Source organism: Papaver somniferum, chromosome 6, assembly GCF_003573695.1.
Source record: "Papaver somniferum cultivar HN1 chromosome 6, ASM357369v1, whole genome shotgun sequence".
Classification (NCBI taxonomy): Eukaryota; Viridiplantae; Streptophyta; class Magnoliopsida; order Ranunculales; family Papaveraceae; genus Papaver; species Papaver somniferum.
Window position 1 is genome coordinate 68,697,600 of NC_039363.1, and position 22,124 is coordinate 68,719,723.

Sequence of the window (22,124 nt, forward strand, 5' to 3'; positions counted from 1 at the left end):
CTCAAATTGAATGGCAGAATCAAGCACTTATGGATGAAGTAAAATGTGATTTCAACAAATGCAAAAAAAATTTGGGTTTCTTTTATATTCCTAGACTTGCAAATCAAGTGGCTGATACACTTGCTAAGGAAGCAAAAATCTTTGTTAATTTCGTAAATTGAGACAATAGTCCACCTAATTGTATTTTGCAAAACTTAAAAGTAGATAAATCTAATGCAAAGGACAAGCATCGTATCTCTATATTAGAAAGCTCCGCTATTAAAGATGTAAGGGTTCCTAACACCCTAAGTTAGTTTATTTGAATACATTTTAACTTATAAATATATATATATATGTATAACTATTTCAATTTTAATACTCTACCTATTATTCACCCTAGTTACATAGAAGAACAATAATATATTATTGATAAAATGAATTAATAATGCTAAAAATTGTGTTTAAATATATATGCTTTAATTTAATCAAGCTTTTTATGCGATAAAACAAAGGAATTCGAATTTGACAGTGTATTTGGTAGCCGTCATTCGATTTCCACCTAACGACCTTGTAACCCTTTTTCGTTTTAAATCACTCAAACCACATTAGATGCTCTTACTACTCGCTCTCTTTCTCTCCGTAGAGTGATAGAGGGAGCATTTACGTTTCTATCTCCCCTGTCTCTCTCTCTTCGCTGGAGGATCATTTATTGCAATTGCACCATCTCTACGCTCTCTGCAATTACTTCTCGCTGCCACATCTTCTTTCCTCATACCTGTTCCCCTTCTTTCCTCTATCTCTCTCATCATCATCTTCATCGGTCATATTAGATCTCTTCTCCTCACAGAGAAAGAGAGAGAGAGAGTGAAAGTATCATAAGCAAAATTCCAAAAGGTTTGGTTCACAATCCTAAGCCGATTCATCCTCAACAACAACAGCTTTAAAAGCTGTAGTTAGAATTTTTAATTTGTTTGCTGTTTTGCTAATCAAAGTTCGTCCCTCTTATCAGACACTGAATACAGGCAAGGTATGAACGCAGTAATATTGCTCTCAGCAATTTTGTTTGAAAAAATCCCTCCATTTTTCTGTTTGATCTATTTAAAACTTTAATACTACACCATCAATGTTACATTTTTCCCTGCACTTAATGTCCATCTCTCTCTCTCTCTCTCTCTTGACTTTTAAAATCTGTACGTTTTTTTTTCATTAATCATTTTCCTCATTTCACTGATATACACTGTTTAGTGTATAGTAAGAAAGTGAGAGTTGAAGTTGAATGCTCCGAGATCTTCGTGGGCGTTAATTTCTGAGGAGAGCAGAGGAGAGAAAAGAAGAGATGAACCATTTTAGCGCGTCAGCCTTGATCTCTCCCTGCTCTCTGCTGTCTCACTTAAATTTCTTCAACCCCCATCATCACCATTTTTCTCTCTCTGATTATTTCTCTTGTGGATTGGCACGTATAGGACGAGAGTTGAAATTTAACCCCTTCGAAAAGAGAGAGACGTAGAGCCATGGTCTGCCAGTATATTACTTGTAATAAACTAATTAGCTATGCTCAGACCGTACCAGAAGAGAATCTAATTAAACCACTATCCAACAGCTCTCTCCCTCTTCATCTCTCTCTGCTCTACATCCTATCTCTCTTTGTATATTCTCACTATATAAACACCAACCCTCAGGGTTAGACTTTGACAAATAAAGTAGTAAACCAAAGAAACAGACAAACTTACAATACTAATATATTTAGACTTTGTGCAAAAGTCTTCCCTCTGTAGTACACTACTACTGGTTTGTAGTGACCCTGAGAGTAAAAAATTAGCATTGTTTCATCAGGGTTAGGGTTTCTTTCGTCAGTTTTGACCCTGAGAGTAAAGAATTAGCATTGTTTGTATAAACTATACTTCCTTCCTCATCAATATGATGATAAGGAATGGAAAACTTGAAGGATTTGGGTCATTTACTTCTTCTAGACATAGGCTTACTCATCAGGTTAGACCATCTCTCTCTCTGTATCTTCTTCTTCTTCATGGGTATTCTTCATTTTATTACATCTTCATCTTTCCACTTTGACTTGTGTGTTTTTCATTTTGTTCCCAGATTTTTATTAGTATGCTAATAGATTGAGTTTAGACTTAAAACATGTATTAAGCATTTGACCAAATCCGTCTCGGTGCTCGTGAAAGCGCGTTATTAAAACATATATGACTCATGTCTCATCTCGCAGAAGAGAGAGAGAGACTGTGTTTGTGCTTTTGATCGGTCAACTTTCTACCATTTTTTCCCATCAGTTTTCTTGAAGTTTTTTAGTTCCTTCGGTTTTTCCAAAAATCATCAGTCTGCTAGCAGCTGTTTCTACTTTTCATTTTCGTTTTCTTAACATGCATTTTATTACTAAATAAATACAATAAGCTACAAGAATCTGAAAGATCTATAGATGAATATGTTTCAGCCAAATATGTTTGATCATACTCAACACAATCCCCTGGATATGATGTCGGACAACGATCTGGCGAGGATTAGTAATACCGTCGATGAATTCGATAGTAAATCTGGAAGTGAGTACCTGGAAGGTGGCTCAGGTGATGACCAAGCTGATCCAACAACTCAACGTGCCAAAAAGAAACGTTATCATCGTCATACCCAACATCAAATTCAGGAAATGGAAGCGTAAGCTCTCTCTCTCTCTCACTCTTGCTTTCTTTAACATGTTTTGACTTTAAAATTACGTTTTCATGATTTGGTATATGCTTTCTTCGTTCTTACAGTTTCTTCAAGGAGTGTCCACATCCAGATGATAAGCAAAGGAAAGAACTTGGGCGAGAATTAGGTTTAGAACCTCTGCAAGTCAAATTTTGGTTCCAAAACAAACGTACCCAAATGAAGGTAATATTTAATAGTAATAGGGTTCTAGTAAGTTTTTCTTCTTTGTATACTTTAAGCGTAAGTATTATTCTAATTAGAAGAGTTCGCCACTAAGATTACTTGCTCTACTACTGCCACAGACTCAACATGAACGCCATGAGAACACGCAATTGAGAATGGAAAACGATAAGCTTAGAGCAGAAAACATGAGGTATAAAGAAGCACTTAGCAACGCCTCGTGCCCTAACTGTGGTGGTCCCACTTCTTTGGGTGAAATGTCATTTGATGAGCACCACTTGAGAATCGAAAATGCTCGACTAAGAGAAGAGGTATACTTACCATCCGCCTTTTCTCCCTTATGGGGTTTGGAAATCTTCTCTTGTTATTTATATGTAATCATAATGCATACTGGTTTCTGTTTTTTGGTTATTACAGATTGACAGAATTTTAGCTATAGCTGCAAAGTATGTTGGGAAACCAATGGGTTCATCATTCCCTCTTCTTCCTCCCCCAATTCCTTCCCGGTCATCACTTGACCTTGGAGTTGGAATTCAAGGAGGAATTCGAGGAGACATTGTCGGTGGAGGAGGTGATCTGCTTAGATCCCTTTCTGGAGCCCTTACAGAGGCTGACAAGCCAGTTATCATTGAGTTAGCTGTAGGTGCAATGGAAGAGTTGATTCGAATGGTTCAATTAGGGGAACCACTATGGGTTGCTGGCCCTGATGGTGCTACTGAGATTCTAAGCGAAGATGAGTACATGAGAACATTCCCAAGGGGAATTGGACCTAAACCATTTGGGTTAAAAACTGAAGCTTCTCGCCAAAGCGCTGATGTTATTATGAACCATATGAACTTAGTCGAGATTCTTATGGATGCGGTATGTTTTAGTTAATTGTTAATACACTTGCACTTTGATGCTTTTCAATGTATAACAGACTACTCGTTACAGCTTTGTTTGACAACAATTTTCAATGTCTTTTCTTTATCAGGGTCGATGGTCCAGTTTATTTTCCAGTATAGTTTCAAGGGCCGTGACTGTAGAAGTCCTGTCAACTGGTGTAGCTGGAAATTTTAATGGAGCACTGCAAGTGGTATTGCATTCTTAACTTTTACCATCGTGTTTGGTTTGAACTTTAAACAGTATTAAGTTTCAGGTTACTAATTCAAAACAAATAAAAAATATTTACAGTTATGGTTGTAAATGGCTTCATGTTATGATTTTCTTTAGATGACAGCTGAATTCCAAGTTCCTTCCCCTCTTGTACCAACCCGTGAGAGTTTGTTTGTGAGGTACTGTAAACAACATTCTGATAATACATGGGCGGTTGTGGATGTTTCCTTGGAGCATTTACATCCTAGTAGCCCACCTGTATCGAGATGTCGAAGAAGGCCATCAGGCTGTTTGATCCAAGAGATGCCAAATGGTTGCTCGAAGGTAATCTAAACTGTACAAGTACTGGTTTTTTGTTTTTTTGAAAGAGTAGTTAGATCCTTTTTATTTCATACCGTTATTCACCTAACAGTGATGAGTTGTAAGCTTTTAGGTTGTTTGGGTGGAGCATGTAGAAGTAGATGACAGAGCAGTTCACAGTATATACAGATCACTGGTTAACTCAGCTCTTGGATTTGGTGCCAAGCGTTGGATCGCAACCTTAGATCGGCAGTGTGAACGCCTTGCTAGTGTTATGGCGAGTACTACATTTTTGGCCGATCCTGGTAATATATACCTCCTTTGCTACCTGCAACTAAGCTCCCGTTATTTTTCCAATGGTGGCTAACGAATATTGTGTTTTCACTTTTTACTATACACACAGTAATAAATAATCAAGAGGGGAGAAAGAGTATGCTGAAGCTCTCTGAAAGAATGGTTATGAGTTTCTGTTCTGGTGTAAGTGCTTCTACCACTCACACGTGGACAACATTATCCGGAAGTGGTGCTGAGGATGTGAGGGTGATGACAAGAAAGAGCGTTGATGATCCAGGAAGGCCTCCTGGTATTGTGCTCAATGCAGCTACTTCCTTCTGGCTTCCTGTACCACCAAAGAGGATTTTTGATTTTCTTCGAGATGAAAACTCTCGAAAGGAGGTACGGAATGCTCAATTTTGTATTCATGGCAGATTTTCTTATTGTATTAAATTCATGGAGGTTCAGGTTTTCAAATTTCATATCCTAAGTTGCACATATGTGCGTGACTCAATATAACTTTTCCTTCTATGTGTCCTAATCACCAGTGGGATATCCTTTCAAATGGTGGTGATGTTCAAGAAATGGCACATATTGCTAATGGTCGTGATCCTGGAAACTGTGTTTCTCTACTCCGTGTTCATGGTGTCCATGTAAGTTTCATATTTGTTGCATACTTAATCAATTTATAAATGAATCTAAACGAATAACTTAAACACTTGATTAATGATGTCCTAAAACTTTATGTATATTGCAGAGTGCAAACTCAAGCCCAAACAACATGTTGATACTGCAAGAGAGTTGTACCAATGCAACGGGGTCATTCGTAATTTACGCTCCAGTTGATATTGCTGCGATGAATGCAGTTCTAAATGGTGAAGACCCAGATTACGTAGCACTATTGCCTTCAGGTTTTGCTATACTTCCTGATGGACCCACAGTTCATGGAGGTGGAACTGCAGCTGTTGAGTCTGGCGGATCACTCCTAACTGTTGCATTTCAAATCCTGGTTGATTCGATTCCAACAGCAAAACTTTCTCTGGGATCAGTGGCTACTGTCAATAGCCTCATTTCTTGCACTGTGGAGAGGATCAAGGCTGCAGTTAATAGTGACAGCGCATAAATGGAAGTCCTAACTTGTTGGTATGCACGTTGAATTCTTTTGTTCTTGCTAGTTATGACATTTGGTTTAATTGAGAATTCCACTATTAGTAATCTGATTTGATATCTGGATATCCCTTGATGTTTATATAAAACCGGTTTCACAAAGTACCTTTAGAGGTTTTAAGTTTTAGCATAGTGGGGGAGTTTTGGGTGAGATTATGAAGCAAAAAACAAATGCGTATATACATAAAGATGCTTGCTTTGTGTATTAGCTAGTGCTCAAAAATGGGTTTGTTTCATGTGTTTTATGCACTATTATGTGCATAAGAATGAGGTTACCCTTAACTGATTTGTTTCCAAAAGAGTAAACAGTCTTAATCATCTGATGCATGGAGATGATTAAGTTGTATCTGAAATGTTGTGTGTAATTTTCATTGTAGTCCTTTTCTCACATTTCTTTGTTTCTTTGTGTTGATAGTAACAAAGGAAAAAAGAAGAAGAAGTAAACGATGACAAAGGAGAAAAGTAAGATATTAGGGTTTGTAAAAGAGAAGAATGAAGAAGTCAAGAACGCACCTTACATGATCCTTGCCTTTTGGTGTTTGCTTTAGTTGTTGTTGCTGTGAGAAGAAAAGTGAAGAGAAGACGTGACAATGGTGTGCACTTCACCACCATGCAAGGGTTATTGGTTCGGGCATTGACTTCCCTTTTTATATTAAAAAAAAAGAAAAAAAAGAAAGAAAGAACATGACTATGTAAGACCAATAGAGTTAAAATGACATCTCAAGATTTTGTCGTAGTTTCCATGAGAGTATAAATAACTCGTTTTTATTTAATCTCTCTCTGTCTCTTGGGGTTCGAATTAAATACTCGTAATGATTCGACTTATTAAACTTTGGGTGTTTGTCTTCGTGTTCACTTCTTTTTTTCCTCATTTCTGTTGCTGAGTTACCAATTGTCGAAAATTAGTGCATCTAACTGTCATGGTTTCTAGAACATTCTAGAGACAAGTTCTTTATTTCCTAGTTGAGGTGGTTTCCTATTCAAAGGAGACTAATACTTGGGAATCAAGTTTGTGATATACCTATATAAGAATGTCTAGTCTATGAGTTTAACTACGGAATTCTCAATGAAGTTGTGAGGGATTCCATCCCACCTCTTGGGGTGGTTATCTTGTGAGAGTTTTGATGGTGAGACTAGAGAAACAAGGATGGCTAACATAGAAAGATATTATTGTAATTGTTCCTTGAAGGTTCTCATTGTAATGGAAGAGTCATCGTTGAAAGTGGACGTAGGCACATTGCCGAACCACTATAAACCTCGTGTCATGGTTTGCCTTTGTTATTTACTCATTGATCAGTTTTGTGATGGTTTGCTTTGCTATATCTCTATGTGAGTCGTGTATGTCTACTTTCCTGATCTCCTCTATACCTGTTTTACGACATGGTATCAGAGCAAGGTTAGAGGAAGGGAGAGGAGAAAGAGGAAGTGTTAAAGATTTTTCTTTGTTGGGGTTGTCGAGAAATGTTGTTGCTGCTGTCAATATTGAAGAATGAATTTATTTCAACGAGCTGGTGGTACGAGTTAACGTATGGGATGTTTTATTTGGCTCTTATGTTGATTGTTTTGAGTTAGGTTTTGCTGTGGTCGAAGACATGACAAAGAAGTTCCGGTATTCAAGGATTTTCTATGAAGCTGAAGTTATGGCCGTGAAAACAGCTAACAGAGAGGCTGTTTCCGAAGGTCTGTGTGAGCCATTGTGTGGTCGAGAAGCACATGGGATTAGTACGAGTTTCAAGACGACAAACCAGGAAATTGTTGCCGTGAATGGTTGAGAGTATTGCTGCGACTTTGTGGGTTTAAGGTGTTAGTGGATTTCACCACCTAAGTAATGCACGTGTAAAACTAAGTTTCATTTGAAACCATTCATGGGACTGGGAGAAGGTCGTAAAAATAAAAATAAAGGTGAAGACATCTTACCCCAGCATATGCTACTAAGTGGAGATCCCAGCGAAGAATTAGTTAAATAAGATGGATGACACCAGTTTCTACGCGAAGATAAGTGGAGATCCCAGCGAACCAGAAGTCGGTTGCAGAAGAAAACCAGCAGCAAAAAGCAAACAACTCGACAAAGGAAATTCGGAGGTGATGAAGAAGGTTGTGAATTGAGTACCAGATTGATTTTATTGCTCAAGGTTACTGGTAAAGATCGATGAAGACATGGTTTTACCGAGGAGAAAAATCAGTTGAAAAACTGTCCTTGTGTCGTTGATTGGAAGTGATGAGTTGCGCACGTTCCGGGTTAGTCTCAAACACAAGTTCAAAGAAGGTTTAGATAAGTTTCGAGAAACAGGTACTAGAAATAGCTTTACGTCATTGAATTCCTTTGATGGAAAGTGGTGATTGCTGATATAAAAAGAATTCGAAGCCAAGATTGTCACAAAGTTTAGGTTCGAATCTGTTTAGTTTCGAGCTTGAAGTTCGTGGAGTTTTGTTCTAAATTGTAACTTGATCTGAAGATGAAGAAGAGAGTTAGGAACTCGTTTCTTGAGCCGAGATGAAGGAAGATAATTAAGACAGGTTGTCCAAGACAAAATGAGTCTGCTGTTGTGAGCGAGCACAAGGATAAAGATACTGTTTTGGGTTCGGAGTTTGCGAAAGAAAGAGCATCTGTTGCCATGGTTTAATGGCTGTTAATGAGGATTGTTTGACAGTGTCTAGGAGGAGTTCTCGGCATCATCAAGATTTGTTTGCCAAGGGAAGTTTTGCACCAGTTCAAGTCATTTTTAAGCTATTGTTTCTGACCACAAAAACAGCTTGCAAGTGGCGTTGTTGCAGTTGTTGTTTTTTGGAAATATGACTTAGCCTGAAGAGTGTTTAGTATCGTGTTGTTTTTTGAATTTAATAATTCATGGGACATGCTTGGCATATGGGTTCGAAGAAGACATTGAATGCAATAAGTATTAGGAGCTCTTGAGCTGAGATGGTGGAGGAATTAGTGGTTTGAAATTGTTATGAAGCTCGGGGTTTGTGTTGGGTCTTCCATAGAAACTACAATCGAGAAAAGAGGGTTCTTGTCGCAGGTGAACACGAGATGAAGACGGGTGATTTTTGGAGAGAAGTGACTCAATCTTGTGGTGTATTGGGGTAAATATTTCTAGCCGCATAGAGCTGAATGAAAAAGGAATTGCTGCCAATGGTTAGTTATCGTGTTCATAGAATTGAGACATGAATTGGAGACTTAGAAGGAACCTGATTTAGGACTGATTGTGGTGATTTTTTATGCCGGAAAAACAGTCACAAGGTGCTTACTTCGCAGAAGTTTTAGGGTGTTGAACGACCAAGATTTGATAGCTTGGAGAATTTGTGTTGCTGTGTATGACAATGATTGGATGAACTATGAGATTTTTAGTATTTTGATGTGGATTTGAGTCTGTAAGGAACTAACCAGCCAAAGGTGTTATTTGCCATTGAATTTCCGGTTGATTTGTGGGGTCTGTATGGAACGATGATCTTAGTAAGAGTTGAAGAGATGCGTAAGTTACGAGTATTGTGCTGTCAAAGTAGAGCAAGCCTTTTTTAGGTAACCACAGTGATGATAACTTTGGCAGAAAGCCTTGTCAAAGTAGAGGAAGCCTTTTAGGTAATCACACTGATGGTGACTTTGACAGTAGAGTAACAATTGAGTCAAAAGCGTGGCAAATGCTGTAAAGGCGTAACTATAGTTACAGTTCTGACAGTAGCGTAGCTAATGAACAAGTGTGACAGGAGTAACTAAAGTTAGATGCAGTCGATACATGTTTACTTGAGAAAAGAAGAAAGTTTTGTGAGGTGTGACTCTTCCTGAAGTAACATGTGAAAAGAAGTTGAGATGTGAGCAGTTTCAAGAGACGCACTAGGTGCTATTGAACTGCCGGAGATGTATGGGAGTGTTTTTGAGGATGCACCTAGTAGTGCTTTTGAAATATTTTGAGGGATGCACCTAGTAGTGCTTTTTAATTTTTTTGAAGGATGCACCTAGTAGTGATTTTGAAATTATTTGAGGGATGCACCTAGTAGTGCTTTTGAAATTCCTTGAGGAATAACTAGTAGTGGTTTAGGAGGTAACATGAGTTCTCTTAAACCGGTGAAAGAAATGTGTTTGGGGGGTAACATGAGTAAGAAATGGCTATCAAGACATAGGTATGCTTGTGAAGCAGATTTGTTGAGGATAAGTCACGAGATGGTGTAACTGGAGAAGTGATTTAAAATGATAGGACTTAAATGTCCACAGGTGATAACTAGATGAGTTTGTTGGAATAAGTCAAATGACGAGTTCAGTCAAATGAGGAGTTTTAATGGTGTGGTGACAACTAGAAGGCCTATGCGACTTGAATATTGTGAAAGCGACTAAGTTGGTAATCTTTACCTTAAGTATGCACTAAGGGGAGGTGTCGAAAATTAGTGCATCTTACTGTCATGGTTTTTAGAACATTCTAGAGACAAGTTCTTTATTTCCTAGTTGATGTGGTTTCCTATTCAAAGGAGACTAATACTTGGGAATCAAGTTTGTGATATACCTATATAAGGATGTCTAGTCTATGAGTTTAACTATGGAATTCTCAACGAAGTTGTGAGGGATTCCTGATAGACACATTTTTGTGTCTGAATTGTCCTGAGTGTCTCTATTGCTAGTGCTTGATTTTGTACTTATTATGGTGTTTTTATGTTTGTGTAGGTGTTTTTGGAGAAATACACTTGTGTGGAAAAAGTTACTCAAAAAGTGCTATTTGGACTACCGGAGGACACATGTTATTCGGACTCTCAGTTTTGGACAAGGGGCACCTAACTGATAAGGGGCACCCCAGGGAACCAACTGCTAATCACACCCCATTACTGGTTAAGGTGGCTCCATCTTCTTCCTTGATTTGAAAAGAAAAATTTGGCAGGAAATTTGTTTCAACGGTAAAGGATTTATTATCTTTAAGATAAGAATATCTTCTTGCCTTACAAACATGATCTTTTGAAGAAAAAGGAAGTTATCTTGTATTAAACAAGAAAGATATCCTTAGAAGATTTTATCTTGGATTTTATTCTGCGAATTAAAGAAGATATGGGTTTAGTAAAGAAATATATAGAATAAAGAGAAGGAAAAATTCTGAAGATATTTTTAATTAAAAAGAAGAAGATTTTGGAGTTATGGAAGAATATATTTGAGTGATGTGTATTTGTGTGTATAAATAGAGAGCTAGAGAGCACATTTGGGGAGAGTTTTTGGGAGAGAAAATAAAATCATGTTTTATCATTGTTTCTCCCATTTCATCTTTGTAAACACCCTTTGAGCAATAAAAATGAATTTTGAGCGTGTTTCCATGATGATGAGCTAATTCTCGCGCAACCAAGGCAATGGATGAAGCTATCTATGCATGAATGATTGGTAAAAATTTTATTTTCTCTAATTTACAATTTATAGTTCATTCAATCACCGCTTTTGCGGAGTTCTAAATGTTCACATAATTTTCTTAATTACTTGTGATTCAATTTGATAGATTATACTTTGTATAATTGATTGATAGTCTATTCTTAGGGAATACAATTAATATTTGGAATATATTTGATTATGTGTGAATTAAGAAATAAAGGACTTAAAGGATAGTTAGAGTTTTGAAACATATTTGGTATCGTTCATTCATGTGTAATAGTGGAATCTAGTGTCTTGGTTACTTTGAAAATCTTGAAATCAATTTTTCAATAAGTTTTCTATTTTTAAGTTTTGTAAGTCTAAAATCTTTTGCTTTCACAAGTCTCAACGAACTTATTACTACAACATCATTGAAAAACACATCAATTTTTGGCGCCGCCGACGCTGACTTGTCTTTAGGCTTTTATTTGTTTTTTTAATTTTTATTTTATTTGTGCTTCTTTACATTTCTGGGTTTTTTTCTTTTCCTTACAGATTTTGGAATTTGGAGCGAAAGAAAAATTTGCCAAAGCTTTTAGTGAATACTTAAAGATTTGGAGTAAAAGCAAAGCGAAAGGAGCGAAAGAAAAGGAGAATAAAAATTAATTAAAAAAAGAGAGAGAGAGACAATTTATTTATTTTTTCTAGAATTTTTTTTAGATTATCTTTTTCTTTTGCACTTTATTTTTGGACTTTGGACTGTGGACTTTGGGACTTTATTTTTTTAAACCCTACGGAAGGGTAGTTTAAATATAAACTGTTTGCAGAGAAGGACGGCGAATACGATATCGCCTCGGCCCCTCGGGTTCGTACATGACATAGGAGTCGTGGCCCGAGTCGACTTCAACGGTTCATCCCCCGTCTGGTACGAGAGGTAAGTTTGCTGAAACACTCGCGAATCTCCTGTCAGCGAGTTACTGTATTCCTTCGTTTGCATATATGCTGAGGATTTGAAAACGGCTGCTTTAATTTCCTAGTAAAGGGAAAGGACATGCCATACAAGATAAGGGTTCGGATTTCATCACCGTTCCCTTCTTGCCCTCTTTAGGAAAACGAAACCAAACGCGAACCTAAGCCTAAAATTTGACTAGAACGAGACCTATAGGGTAACGAGCTTAATAGGAAAGTCATTCGAAAAATATTGGTTACTCTTTTAAGCATGCTTCAAAGTTCATGATGGTTTCTGCGAGTTGAATACGCCGCCTGGTAACGCCGGTGAGGCCTTGGGTATCAAAGCTCCATTGAGCTTCCCTCGTCTCGATTCAACTTACTTAAACTCAGATTGATTCCAGAGGGGTTTGCTTAAATTGTAACGAATTCCCTTTCGAAGGATTAGAAGTTGTTCTAGAAACAATCTAAGTGGAGCCATCATGCTTTTTTTTTGCTAGAAATCTTTAGGTTTGCTTTGGTGGAGTCATCCTGCTTTGTGTTTGCATAGAACTTCCCTTCCTTTTAGGATTTATTTCTTTATCTTTTTCTAGTGTATGCCCAAGTTTATTAAAGAGCGGTCTTGGAAAAGAAACACTCTAGGTAGTTTGATTAGTGATAAACCTAGTAGTTCTTCTTGTGAAGGCGGGGAGCTCGAAGACTCTTCTTTTGAGAGCCCTGTTTTTGAAAACTTCAGTTTTGAGAATCTGTCTCTTCGTGAGGAAAATACTCCTAGTACTTCAGCTGTGCCAGCAATGGTAACTTTGAAAGATTACATGTTCCCAACTAGGTCCACCCGAGCTTCGTGCATTAAATTGCCAGCCACTACGGCTAATTTCGAGATAAAACCTAGTATTCTGCAGATGATCCCTATATTCTTAGGAAAAGATGATGAGAACCCTTATTTTCATATTAGGGACTTTGAGGAAATTTGTGGGACAATTAGAATAAAAGACCTTACTGATGAAGTCTTGAAACTTAAGATGTTTCCATTTTCCTTGAGAGATAAAGCTAAGACCTGGATGAACAACCTACCATATGAATCCATTGAAACATGGCAGGAACTTATTGCTGCTTTCTATATGAAATTCTACCTTAAGCATAAAACTGCGTCTGTTAGGCAGAAAATTAGTGCTAGTGTGCAACAAGAGGGGGGGTCTCTTTATAGGTTCTTAGAGAGATCAATGATCTCTTATCCCAGTGTCCTCACCATGGATTTGATAAGATGAAACTCATAGAGATTATTTATGATGGTTTAGACTATTCAACCAAAGCCATGGTTTAGTCTATGTGCGCTGGTGAGTTCACTAGTAAAAGTACTGATGATGATTTCACCTTCTTAGGAGCTGTTGCTGAAAAATCCCAACAGTATGAGTCTTGTGTTGAACCCCCCAAAAGACTCTTGGTCAATAGAAGTAGCACCAATGTGGTAGATACAAGCTTCCGGTCTGATGCTAAGTTTGTTGCTTTGTCTAGAAGGTTAGAGGCTTCGGAATTGAATCATCCTAAACATAGGTCTCTTATTGAACCTGATGATGGGTTTAGAGCCTCTCAAGTGTCTAATTGTGGAGTAGAACCCAGTAACTCGTTTTGGGAAGGTCAGGTTAGTGAAGAGAAATCCCATGCTGTCTATAACAATGCTAGGTTTGAGAACCGTCAGAAGTTTGACCCATACTCAGAGACTTACAACCCTGGTTGGAGAAACTATCCTGATTTTTCTTGGTCTAAGGGTCAGAATCAAGGACAGTCTAGTAATTCTCAGCCTCCCCCCAGGTTTTGGTTATGCTAAGAACTCTTCAGGTCAACCCAGTTTCAGAATGAGAAAAAGATCTCCACCTTAGAAGAAACCCTTATTATGTTAGCAAAGAACCATGAGATGTTATCAAAGAACCACTATGGGTTTCAAGAAGAAACCAGGAAGAATTTTAAGAATAATTCCCAGTCTCTTGCTAACCTAGAACTTCAAATCGGCTAAATAGCTAAGTTTCTTAGTGAAAGAGAAGATGGAAGATTTCCTAGTCAAACTGATCCTAACCCTAAAGGAGAGAAATCGTACAATCATGTGAATTCTATAACAACCCTTAGGAGTGGAAAGAAAGTTGACAATAAGGTTGCAATGCCTGATAGTGAACATGTTTTAGTTCACCCTTCTGATCCAGAAAATGAGGAGACTGATAGAGTCTCTAAAGAGACCAATGAGGGTCTTGCTGAGCCCGGATTTGTTCCCAGAGCCCCGTTCCCCCAGCTGCTAGTTCCAACTAAGAGGGAGTCCAACTTTAATGATATATTGGAGGTTTTTAAGCAGGTTACTATCAACCTCCCATTGTTAGATGCAATTAAGCAGATTCCCGCTTATGCCAAGTTTCTTAAGGATATGTGTACGCGAAATCGAAAACTCAGTGTCCAGAAGAAAGCCTTCCTAGCTAGTCATGTGAGTTCTATTATTCAGAATACCACTACTCCTAAGTATAAAGACCCAGGTTCCCCTACTATTTCTTGCACAATAGGTAAATACCATGTCGAGAAAGCTTTGCTTGACTTAGGATCCAGTGTGAATTTACTGTCATACCATGTGTATCTTAAGCTAGGACTTGGTGAGATGAAACCTACCCAGATGACACTTCAGTTAGCTGATAGGTCCGTTAAAATTCCTTGTGGTGTGATCGAGGACGTTCTTATTGAAGTCAACAAGTTTATTTATCCAGTGGATTTTTTATCCTAGATACCCAACCTGTCCCTGACCCAGAGAACCAAATACCAGTGATTTTAGGTCGCCGTTTTTAGCTACATCCAATGCGATCATTAATTGTCGAAATGGTATTATGAGTTTGTCTTTTGGTAATATGACTATTGAGCTGAATATTTTTAATATTAGTAAGCTACCCTCTGAACTAGATGACTCGAACATAGAAGAGGTGAACATGATAGGAACATTAGTCGAGGAGTCATTACCAAACACTTTGTTAGTAGATACATTAGAGAAATTCCTAGCCCACTTTGGGATTGATTTTGATGATGACGATGTGATTAATGAGGTGAATGCTTTGTTAGATTCAACCCCTTTGATAGACACTAGTAATGGCTGGAAACCTAAGTTCGAACCTCTACCCGTTTCTGAGTCTACCCTAGTTCCTTCGTTAGAAAAGCCTCCTAAGTTGGACCTTAAACCATTACCATATTCCCTGAAGTATGTGATTTTAAGCCCATCTGAAACTTTACCTGCACAAGGAAGCTTTAGGGTGGACCATAACAGACATTAAGGGAATAAGTCCTACTGATTGTATGCATCATATCTATTTATAGAGTGACACCAAACCTTCTAGGGAGATGCAACGTCGACTGAACCCTAATATGAAAGAAGTAGTTCGAACCGAGGTTCTTAAGCTGTTAGATGCAGGCATTATCTACCCCATTTCAGACAATAAGTGGGTCAGCCTCGTTCAGGTTGTTCCCAAAAAATACTGTAGTCCAGAATGATAACAATAAGTTAATCCCAACCCGGGTTGGCGTGTCTGTATTGACTATAGGAAATTGAATAAGGTCACTAGGAAGGACCACTTTCCCCTTCCCTTCATCGACCAAATGCTAGAGAAATTAGCTGGAAGTCGCCATTATTGCTTTTTAGATGGATACTGTGGTTATAATCAGATTGTCATGGCCCCAGAATACCAAGATAAAACCACTTTTACCTGTCCCTTTGGTACCTTTGCGTATAGACGCATGCCTTTTGGGCTATGTAATGCCCCTGCGACCTTTCAGCGTTGTATGTTGAGCATATTTTCTGACATGGTAGAACGGTTCTTAGAGGTCTTTATGGATGATTTTTCAGTGTTTGGTTCGTCTTTCGATGAGTGCTTGAATCATTTGTCATTAGTTTTGACTAGGTGTAAGGAAAAGAATTTAGTGCTTGATTGGGAGAAATGTCACTTCATGGTTCATTCAGGAATTGTTCTAGGGCATACCGTATCTTCGAAGGGTATAGAGGTAGATAGATCCAAAGTTGACCTCATTAAAATTTTACAGGTCCCAAAAACCGTAAGAGATATTAGGTCATTCTTAGGGCATGCAGGTTTTTATCCTCGATTCATTAAGGATTTTAGCTTAATTTATAGACCTCTTTGAAATTTTCTTGCAAAAGACGTTAAGTTTGTCTTTGATGATGCTTGTTTAGAGGCTTTTGATAAGCTTAAGAATTTACTCACTACCGCCCCCATAGTCCAGGCACCCAACTGGAACCTACCCTTTGAGATGATATGTGATGCTTAAGATTATGCTATTGGTGTTGTGCTAGGTCAGCGAGAAAATAAGTTACTTCATGTGATTTACTATTCTAGAAAAACTCTGAATGATGCCCAGTTGAACTATACCACTACGGAGAAGGAACTATTAGCTATTGTGTTTTCCTTAGACAAGTTTAGATCCTACCTGTTAGGTTCTAAGGTCATAATCTTTACTGATCATGCTGCTTTGAAGTATCTTCTGTCCAAAAAGGATACTAAACCTAGATTGATTATATGGATCCTATTGTTGCAGGAATTTTTCTTAGACATTAGAGATAAAAAAGGTGCAGAAAATGTAGTAGCAGACCACTTGTCTAGGCTTGTTGTGGATACCCTTAATGATTCTCCTCCTGTTAGGGATAGTTTTCCTGATGAACAACTGTTCTTTGTTACCCAAGCACCTTGGTATGCGAATATAGTGAATTATCTTGTTACTGGTCGAATGCCCCAACATTGGGGTAAACAAGATCGTTCTAGGTTTTTAGCCGAGGTGAAGCACTTCTTTTGGGATGATCCTTATTTGTTTAAGTATTGTCCAGACCAGATTATTAGGAGATGTATACCTGAGAGTGACCAGTCCAGTATTATTTCCTTTTTTCATGATCATGCTTGTGGGAGTCACTTTAGTGCTAAGAAGACTGCTGCTAAGATATTGCAGTGTGGATTCTATTGGCCTTCGTTGTTTAAAGACTCCCATAGTCATTGTGTTACTTTTGAGCGTTGCCATAAATTAGGAAGAATTTCCCGTAGGAACATGATGCCCTTGAACCCTATTTTAGTTGTTGAGGTCTTTGATGTGTGGGGTATTGACTTTATGGGTCCGTTTCCTAATTCTTTTGGTAACTTATACATCCTTGTCACTGTAGACTATGTCTCTAAGTGGATTGAGGCGATTGCGTGTAAGATTAATGACCATAGGGTTGTGATTGAGTTCTTGAAAAATAATATACTTACACGTTTTGGTACACCGCGAGCTATAATTAGTGATGAAGGGTCGCAATTTTGTAATGGACCTTTTAGGATTTTGATGAAGAAATATGGTATTACACATAAGATAGCTACCCCATATCATCCACAGACTAGTGGTCAGGTAGAGGTTTCCAATAGGGAGATAAAGCGTATATTAGAGAAAACAGTTAATCCTAATCGGAAAGACTGGTCGTCTAGGCTTACTGATGCCTTATGGGCTTACCGTACTGCGTTTAAGACCTTCATTGGAATGTCGCCTTATCGGCTTGTGTATGGCAAGGCATGTCATTTACCTGTTGAGTTAAAACATAGACCGACATCTCATCCCATTAGGATAGGTTCATCTTGGCAGAGGCCTTCAGACAGATATGGGAAACACCATTCACTTTTACCATCTATTTTCTCTTTATCCATCTTCTTAATCTTTCCATATGATTGGTTGACTCCGGTTATGATGTCTAGAAACTATCTGAGTAGAGCTCTATCACTTATATATGAATTTTAGTATGCTGAGTGCAAACTCGTGTACATCAATTGGAATTTCGCATCAGGGTACTTCCTCCTATAGTCAATGATTGTATGCCAACCAAGGATATTCTTTAGTTCCTTACAAGGTTCAGCGTAGATAGCTAGGGTCTGGAGTAAAGGTTTTGTGGATACACTTCTGGTAAACCCTCCGGAGACAGCACTCTGCCTCTAGACATTTTATATTAGATTTGGTAAAGGTTTAACGGCTTGTTGCACGTGCTAAGTGTAGACATTTTATATTAGATTTGCTCGAGGACTAGCAAATAATAAGTTTGGGGGTATTTGATAGACACATTTTTGTGTCTGAATTGTCCTCAGTGTCTCTATTGCTAGTGCTTGATTTTGTACTTATTATGGTGTTTTTATGTTTGTGTAGGTGTTTTTGGAGAAATACACTTGTGTGGAAAAAGTTACTCAAAAAGTGCTATTTGGACTACCGGAGGACACATGTTATTCGGACTCTCAGTTTTGGACAAGGGGCACCAACTGATAAGGGGCACCCCAGGGAACCAACTGCTAATCGCACCCCATTACTGGTTAAGGGGGCTCCATCTTCTTCCTTGATTTGAAAAGAAAAATTTGGCAGGAAATTTGTTTCAACGGTAAAGGATTTATTATCTTTAAGATAAGAATATCTTCTTGCCTTACAAACATGATCTTTTGAAGAAAAAGGAAGTTATCTTGTATTAAACAAGAAAGATATCCTTAGAAGATTTTATCTTGGATTTTATTCTGCGAATTAAAGAAGATATAGGTTTAGTAAAGAAATATATAGAATAAAGAGAAGGAAAAATTCTGAAGATATTTTTAATTAAAAAGAAGAAGATTTTGGAGTTATGGAAGAATATATTTGAGTGATGTGTATTTGTGTGTATAAATAGAGAGCTAGAGAGCACATTTGGGGAGAGTTTTTGGGAGAGAAAAGAAAATCATTGTTTTATCATTGTTTCTCCCATTTCATCTTTGTAAACACCCTTTGAGCAATAAAAATGAATTTTGAGCGTGTTTCCATGATGATGAGCTAATTCTCGCGCAACCAAGGCAATGGATGAATCTATCTATGCATGAATGATTGGTAACAATTTTATTTTCTCTAATTTACAATTTATAATTCATTCAATTCTAAATGTTCACATAATTTTCTTAATTACTTGTGATTCAATTTGATAGATTATACTTTGTATAATTGATTGATAGTCTATTCTTAGGGAATACAATTAATATTTGGAATATATTTGATTATGTGTGAATTAAGAAATAAAGGACTTAAAGGATAGTTAGAGTTTTGAAACATATTTGGTATCGTTCATTCATGTGTAATAGTGGAATCTAGTGTCTTGGTTACTTTTAATATCTTGAAATCAATTTTGCAATAAGTTTTCTATTTTTAATTTTGATTACTTTTAATGTCTTGGTTACTTTTAATATCTTGAAATCAATATCTTGAAGTCTAAAATCTTTTGCTTTCACAAGTCTCAACGAACTTATTACTACACCATCATTGAAAAACACATCAATTCCATCCCACCTCTTGGGGTGGTTATCTTGTGAGAGTTTTGATGGTGAGACTAGAGAAACAAGGATGGCTAACATAGAAATATATTATTGTAATTGTTCCTTGAAGGTTCTCATTATAATGGAAGAGTCATCGTTGAAAGTGGACGTAGGCACATTGCCGAACCACTATAAACCTCGTGTCATGGTCTGCCTTTGTTATTTAGTCATTGATCAGTTTTGTGATTGTTTGCTTTGCTATATCTCTATGTGAGTCGTGTATGTCTACTTTCCTGATCTCCTCTATACCTGTTTTACGACATGGTATCATAGCAAGGTTAGAGGAAGGGAGAGGAGAAGGAGGAAGTGTTAAAGATTTTTATTTGTTGGGGTTGTCAAGAAAAGTTGTTACTGCTGTCAATATTGAAGAAGGAATTTATTTCAACGAGCTGGTGGTACGAGTCATCATATGGGAAGTTTTATTTGGCTCTTATGTTGCTTGTTTTGAGTTAGGTTTTGCTGTGGTCGAAGACGTGACAAAGAAGTTCCGGTATACAAGGACTTTCTCTGAAGCTGAAGTTATGGCCGTGAAAACGGCTAACAGGGAGGATGTTTCCGAAGGTCTGTGTGAGCCATTGTGTGGTCGAGAAGCACATGGGATTAGTACGAGTTTCAAGACGAGAAACCAGGAAATTGTTGCCGTGAATGGTTGAGAGTATTGCTGTGACTTTGTGGGTTTAAGGTGTTAGTGGATTTCACCACCTAAGTAATGCACGTGTAAAACTAGGTTTCATTTGAAACCATTCATGTGACTGGGAGAAGGTCGTAAAAATAAAAATAAAGGCGAAGACATCTCACCCAGCATATGCTACTAAGTGGAGATCCCAGCGAAAAATTAGTTAAATAAGATGGATGACACCAGTTTCTACGCGAAGATAAGTGGAGATCCCAGCGAACCAGAAGTCGGTTGCAGAAGAAAACTAGCAGCAAGAAGCAGGCAGCTCGGCAAAGAAAATTCGGAGGTGATGAAGAAGGTTGTGAAGTTGAGTACCACATTGATTTTGTTGCTCAAGGTTACTGGTAAAGATCGATAAAGGACATGGTTTTACCCGAGGAGAAAAATCAGTTGAAAAACTGTCCTTGTGTCGTTGATTGGAAGTGATGAGTTGCGTACGTTCCGGGTTAGTCTCAAACACAATTTCAAAGAAGGTTTAGATAAGTTTCGAGAAACAGGTACTAGAAATAGCTTGACGTCATTGAATTCCTTTGATGGAAAGTGGTGATTGCTGATATAAAAATAATTCGAAGCCAAGATTGTCAAAAAGTTTAGGTTTGAATCTGTTTAGTTTCGAGCTTGAAGTTCGTGGAGTTTTGTTCTAAATTGGAACTTGATCTGAAGATGAAGAAGAGAGTTAGGAACTCGTTTCTTGATCCGAGATGAAGGAAGATAATTATGACAGGTTGTCCAAGACAAAATGAGTCTACTGTTGTGAGCGAGCACAAGGATAAAGATACTGTTTTGGGTTCGGAGTTCGCGAAAGAAAGAGCAGCTGCTTGCCATGGTTTAATGGCTGTTAAGGAGGATTGTTTGACAGTGGCTAGGAGAAGTTCTCGGCGTTATCAAGAGTTGTTTTCCAAGGGAAGTTTTGCACCAGTTCAAGTCATTTTTAAGCTATTGTTTCTGACCACAAAAACAGCTTGCAAGTGGCGTTGTTGCAGTTGTTGTTTTTTGGAAATATGACTTAGCCTGAAGAGTGTTTAGTATCGTGTTATTTTTTGAATTTAATTATTCATGGCACATGCTTGGCATATGGGTTCGAAGAATACATTGAATGCAATAATTATTAGGAGCTCTTGAGCTGAGATGGTGGAGGAATTAGTAGTTTGAAATTGTTATGAAGCTCGGAGTTTGTGTTGGGTCTGCCATAGAAACTACAATCGAGAAAAGAGGGTTCTTGTCGCAGGTCAACACGAGATGAAGACGGGGTTTGGGAGAGAAGTGACTCAATCTTATGGTGTTTTGGGGTAAAGATTTCTAGCCGCATAGAACTGAATGAAAAAGAAATTGCTGCCAATGGTTAGTTATCGTATAGAATTGAGACATGCATTGGAGACTTAGAAGGAACGTGGATTGGTGATGTTTATGCCGGAAAAATAGTCACAAGGTGCTTACTTCGCAGAAGTTTTAGGGTGTTGAACGACCAAGATTTGATAGCTTGGAGAATTTGTGTTGCTGTGTATGGCAATGATTGGCTGAACTATGAGATTTTTAGTATTTGGATGTGGATTTGATTTTTTAAGGAACTAATCAGCCAAAGGTGTTATTTTCCATTGAATTTCTTGTTGATTTGTGGGGTCGGTATGGAACGATGATCTTAGTAGGAGTTGAAGAGATGCGTAAGTTATGAGTAATGTGCTTTCAAAGTAGAGCTAGCCTTTTTTAGGTAACCACAATGATGATAACTTTGGCAGAAAGCCTTGTCAAAGTAGAGGAAGCCTTTTAGGTAATCACACTGATGGTGACTTTGACAGTAGAGTAGCAATTGTGTCAAAAGCATGGCAAATGCTATAAAGGCATAACTATAGTTACAGTTCTGACAGTAGCGTAGCTAATGAACAATTGTGACAGGAGTAACTGAAGTTAGATGCAGTCGAGACATGTTTACTTGAGAAAAAAATAAAGTTTTGTGAGGTGTGACTCTTCCTGAAGTAACATGTGAAAAGAAGTTGAGATGTGAGCAGTTTCGAGAGACGCACTGGGTGCTATTGAACTGCCGGAGATGTATGGGAGTGTTTTTGAGGATGCACCTAGTAGTGCTTTTGAAATATTTTGAGGGATGCACCTAGTAGTACTT

At 37.9% G+C, this 22,124-nt stretch overlaps 1 protein-coding gene across 6 annotated transcripts; it reads left to right on the forward strand.

Moving 5' to 3' along the window:
* Positions 1 to 612: 612 nt before the first annotated feature.
* Positions 613 to 6,541, forward strand: LOC113287880 (homeobox-leucine zipper protein ROC2-like). Of its 6 annotated transcripts, none has more exons than XM_026536749.1 (12): positions 613 to 1,006; positions 2,414 to 2,646; positions 2,745 to 2,862; positions 2,982 to 3,170; positions 3,277 to 3,720; positions 3,833 to 3,934; positions 4,072 to 4,278; positions 4,388 to 4,559; positions 4,658 to 4,929; positions 5,076 to 5,180; positions 5,285 to 5,670; positions 6,110 to 6,541. In XM_026536749.1, exons 2-11 carry the CDS (start codon positions 2,414 to 2,416, stop codon positions 5,648 to 5,650), a joined length of 2,208 nt encoding a protein of 735 aa, XP_026392534.1. In that variant the 5' UTR covers positions 613 to 1,006; the 3' UTR covers positions 5,651 to 5,670; positions 6,110 to 6,541. The 6 variants fall into 6 exon arrangements, with proteins under 6 accessions (XP_026392534.1, XP_026392536.1, XP_026392537.1 ...); XM_026536751.1 differs by having other exon boundaries at positions 2,429 to 2,646; XM_026536752.1 differs by having other exon boundaries at positions 613 to 1,001; positions 2,429 to 2,646.
* Positions 6,542 to 22,124: the final 15,583 nt, after the last annotated feature.